This window comes from Sapajus apella, unplaced genomic scaffold, assembly GCF_009761245.1.
Source record: "Sapajus apella isolate SASKATOON/1434 unplaced genomic scaffold, GSC_monkey_1.0 scaffold130, whole genome shotgun sequence".
Lineage (NCBI taxonomy): Eukaryota > Metazoa > Chordata > Mammalia > Primates > Cebidae > Sapajus > Sapajus apella.
The window spans coordinates 379,726-383,896 of NW_022437070.1; the positions used below are offsets into that span (position 1 = coordinate 379,726).

The 4,171-nt window shown below is 64.8% G+C and overlaps 1 protein-coding gene and 1 non-coding gene across 2 annotated transcripts in view; both read right to left on the bottom strand.

Annotated features, from left to right (window-relative positions):
* Positions 1 to 259: 259 nt before the first annotated feature.
* The window catches only part of NOP53 (NOP53 ribosome biogenesis factor), a 30,810-nt gene continuing 26,898 nt past the window's right edge, over positions 260 to 4,171 (bottom strand). Inside the window, exons 2-9 of the mRNA XM_032262840.1 lie at positions 3,843 to 4,060; positions 2,707 to 2,811; positions 2,447 to 2,629; positions 1,831 to 2,006; positions 1,558 to 1,624; positions 769 to 845; positions 575 to 631; positions 260 to 320 (exon numbers count right to left, since the gene is read on the bottom strand). Coding sequence (XP_032118731.1) covers positions 314 to 320; positions 575 to 631; positions 769 to 845; positions 1,558 to 1,624; positions 1,831 to 2,006; positions 2,447 to 2,629; positions 2,707 to 2,811; positions 3,843 to 4,060 — 890 coding nt within the window. The 3' untranslated portion in view covers positions 260 to 313. The remainder of the gene's footprint in view (positions 321 to 574; positions 632 to 768; positions 846 to 1,557; positions 1,625 to 1,830; positions 2,007 to 2,446; positions 2,630 to 2,706; positions 2,812 to 3,842; positions 4,061 to 4,171) is intronic.
* On the bottom strand, positions 1,415 to 1,527 carry LOC116539701. The gene has a single exon (XR_004264141.1). It is a non-coding gene; the product is annotated as a small nucleolar RNA SNORD23 (small nucleolar RNA).

A 4,171-nucleotide genomic window follows, 5' to 3' on the forward strand; every position in this document is an offset into this window, starting at 1 on the left:
GCTCCAAGCCCTGCACCCTCTGCTTGCTGGCGATTTAGGATCTGCCTTGGATCAGAAGGGCTGCCAACCTCACTGCCATTAGGGAGGGCAAAATCCAGTCGGCTGAGGACCCCTTCGGACACAACCTGGGACCTCAACAGGCTCTGGTGGTGAGTTCTGGGACCTACATGCTTGTGCACCACAGGGTGGGAGCATGCGCAGTCTGCGCCTGGGAGCGGCCGCCCACAGGAGGCACACAAGCCACACGCGAAGCCCGCTCAGCGGCTACAAGGAACTTTTTATTGAAGGGCGGGGCTCCGGCATCTGCTGGGAGCTACAACCTGGGGACGGACGACAGGGGCTGAGGGCGGGTGAGAGGATGCCCCACGGCCCCTGCCCACCTGACACCCCCTGCCTTTCAATTTTCCTTTAGGGACCCTCCAGCCCCCCAGCTCTAGTTTCAGGCCCTCTTCTGAGCGTGGCCAAGGGGACGTGACACAGACACCGGCCACACTCTGGGAGGGGCCTGGGCCTCAGTGGGCACCTCGGGGCGGGAGATGGCTCCCTCCCTTGTGCTGAAGCCGGGTGGACTCACTGGATCTCGCGGAATGCCCGCTTCTCCACCAGCTTCACCTTGTACTTGCGCTTGAACCTGGAGCAGGGACAGTGGAGCAATCAGTGCCGGGGCCGATTCCAGACGCCCTCCCCTCTACAGCAGCCCCGGGCGCCCCTCCCCCCCCCAGCAGCCCCGGGCGCCGCCCCCCCCCAGCAGCCCCGGGCGCCCCTCACTTGGCTCTCTCCCGAGGTTCGATCATATTCCTCCTCTGGAAGCTCTTGAACCGGTCTCGAAGGATGTGGCCCTCGGGCTGTGGAACAGAGACAGAGGCCTCAGCAGGGCCTGGAAGAAGCCAGAGGGTCTGAGACCTCTCCTCGGGGTCCTGGCAGGGCTCAGCCCCAGGTAGTCTCCCCAGGGCAGCTTGGTGGGCGCCAGGGACTCAGCCTGGCCCTCAGCTGCTGAGGCTCAGCGGTGGGACGGCAGCCATTAACACGTGGCCATCTCTGAGCTGGGCTTGGAGGAGTCACGGGAAGGGGGCTGGTGATGACACAGAAGAGGGGGCCGCAGGGGCAAAAGCCAGGTCAGAGGGAGAAGGTGCAGTCCGCTTATGAGCACAGCTGGCCGGAGCCCCGTGGCCGGGCCGGGCCGGGCCAGGCGTGTGGCTGACAGAGGAGCTGCGTTTCCTTGGCAGAACAGGGGAGCCACAGCAGGTTCTGAGCAGGGGAGGGACAGGGTTGGTTCTGAACTTCAGGAAGGGCCCTCTACTCCTAAAGCTGACAGGTATGGCAACAGAGACCAGCTGGAAGGGAAAGCCTTCTTAGGGTCCCAGACTGGAACACTAGCCTGGCCCCCACCCTGGGATCCCACCCCAGCACCCCGTGCCCTCAGTCCCCCAGGCATTGGCCCCACTGGCCCAGCCTGGGGGCAGCCATGGTGTCGCCCACAGCCCCTCAGGGGGCACGGGGGAGCAAGGATGGTGTCATCACCGGGCACGGGGCTCCATGGCGGCACGGGGCTCGAACCTTCAGAGTCCTGAGTGAGCCGGTCAGCTCCGAGCTGAGCTGCACGTCGATGTCGGGTGCCTGGTACCTGCAGAACAGGGCGGGGGTTCAGAAATATCACCCCCGAGGGCCCAGGACATCCAGTCCGAAGGCCCATCCTGGAGAAGAAGGAGCCTCAGAACATGTGGCTTTGTCGCGGAAGAGGTGGTCTCCCAGCCGGGGGACAGCTCCTGAACAAAGGCAGGAAGGGGAGGGCCCCCCAGCCTCTCCCGTTTTCCCCGGTGTGGTTCTCACTTGAGACGACCGAGCCTTCGGGGCTTGTCGGCCTCAGCCTCCCGCCGTGCCTGACGCTGCCTCCGCCGCCGCGCCAGCTCCGCCAGCCTCAGGGCCACCTGTGCCTTGATCCCGCGCAGCCGGAACAGCTCCTGGTGCCGCAGCCGGGCGGCCCGCAACGCTGCCTGCTGTGCCCGCTATGGAGACGAGCAGGGTCAGGACCCAGGTGAGTGCTGCCTACCAGGGAGGCCTCCCCTCTACACAGGGAACCCTCCCCCACAAACCTGCCCCCCCAAGAGGCCCTTCCTGACCCGGTCCGCAGCCACTCCAGTGCCTTCCCAGCAGCTGTTTGCAGAAACCCCCTTCGTTATCTCTCCTCCGGTCTTCGGTGCAGAAACCTCCCCCCACCCTGCTCCTCAAACAGAAGCGCCAGGGACCCCTGTCCCACCCCAGCCCAGAGCCCTGCCTGGAGGAGGCTGGAAAATGGGTCTCAGCTGTGAGGATCCCAAACAGCTCAAATCACGGGCCACACTTGGGCCTGGGCGGGCAGGCTGCTGCGGCACCCAAGACAGCCCTTGGGTGGGAGGAAGCAAGGGGCGAGGAATCAGAGGCTGGCCCCACCAGCCCAGGTGCTCACCAGCCTGCGTGCAGCCTTCTCCCGCCGCCGCTGCTGCTCCGTCTTCTTCTCCGTGGTGACCAGGCGGGCGGGCGTGGGACAGACCTCAGCATCCCCAGCCTCCAGCTCCTCGCCCTGGCCCGGCTCCCCCTCACCATCCGACTCCTCCAGCAGCCCCTCACACAACTCCTGGAACGTGGACTCCTGGGAGGCGGAGAGCAGGGAGCAGTGTCAGGGTGCGGGGGAGGCCCGGGGAGGGAGTGGGCAGGTGTGGGGCTCACCTGGGTGGCGGCCTGCTCCACGGCGGGCAGGGCCAGCTGCCGCTCCAGCTTCTCCGCCTCCTTCTGCCGCTGCAACTCCACCTCGTGGGCCGCTGAGAGCAGGGTCTGCAAGGGACGGGAGGCAGGGAGTGGGGACCAGTCCCCGGCCCTCTCCTGGGACTGAGACTAGACCCTCTTACCTCGCATCTGTTCCTCACCCGCTGACCACAGATGCCGCCCCGGCTAGGCTCCCCCGGGGGTCTACCAGCACACTCACCCTGCAGAGCCGGGGCACCTCAAACCCTCGCCCTCACACCTGCTCTGCACGTCTGTGAAGGAGGGTCTGGCCGGCATGCTTCATAGTTTTTGTTTTTTGAGTTAGAGTGTGGAACTGTCACGCAGGCTGCACTGCAGTGGTGCGATCGCAGCTCACTGCAACCTGCGCCTCCCAGGTTCAAGCGATTCTCCTGCCTCAGCCTTCTGAGTAGCTGTCACTACAGGCGTGCGCCACCGTGCTCACCAATTTTTTTTTGTAATTTTGGTGAAGACGGGGTTTCGCCATGTTGGTCAGGCTGGTCTCGAACCCCTGACCTCAAATGATCTGCACGCCTCAGCTTCCCAAAGTGTTGGGATTATAGGCGTCAGCCACCATGCCCGGCCAAAGGAGGAATTTCTGTCCCCTCTGTCCACAGCACCTGTGCCAACACATGCCTGCTAAATGCACAGTGACTGAACCAGACTTTCCCATCACTGAGCCAGCCTCGACCTTGAATAACCGCCACCTGGTTGCCAGTGTGTCACCCTGTCACCACAGCCTTTTGCATCTGTCACACAGACCTCCTAGAAGGCGCCACGGCCTCACTCACCTCTGTGAGTTTGCACACACTGTTCCCACCACCTGGAAAACCTGCTCCCCTCCTCCCACCGCAAACCCCTCCTCAGCCCCTGCCTCAGCTCAGGTGTCCCCCACTCCAGGGAGCTCTTCCTGACCCCTCAGGCTGGGCGGCCACTCTGGTCATCACTGTGTGGGAACAGGTCTGTCTCTTGCACTGGACCGTGAGCCCCGTGAGGACAGGCCCAGAGTGTCCCGGTCCCTCTGGAGTTCCCAGAACCACCCAGCACAGAGGGAGCCGGGAGGAGAGGCCGGGTGGGGGTACCTGGTGGTCTTCGAAGGACGGGTTGTAGGAGGCTCCGGCAGGCACCACCTCCACGGCGGGGGCCTGGGACGGCCGGGCGTGCAGGCGCGGTGGCCGCTGCGGAGACAAGGCAGCAGGGTGGGGCCACGTGGGCTCAGAAGGTCCCCCAGGCTGTAAGCATCTGGGCTCTAACAGCCAGGCTCCAGCAGCTCCAGACGGAGGGGGGATGCCAATCCAACCTCATACCCAAGACGCCCCCTCCTCACAGACGCCCCCTCCTCCTCCTCTTCCTCCTCCTCCTCCTCACAGACACCCTCCTCCTCCTCCTCACATTCGCCCCCCTCCTCCTC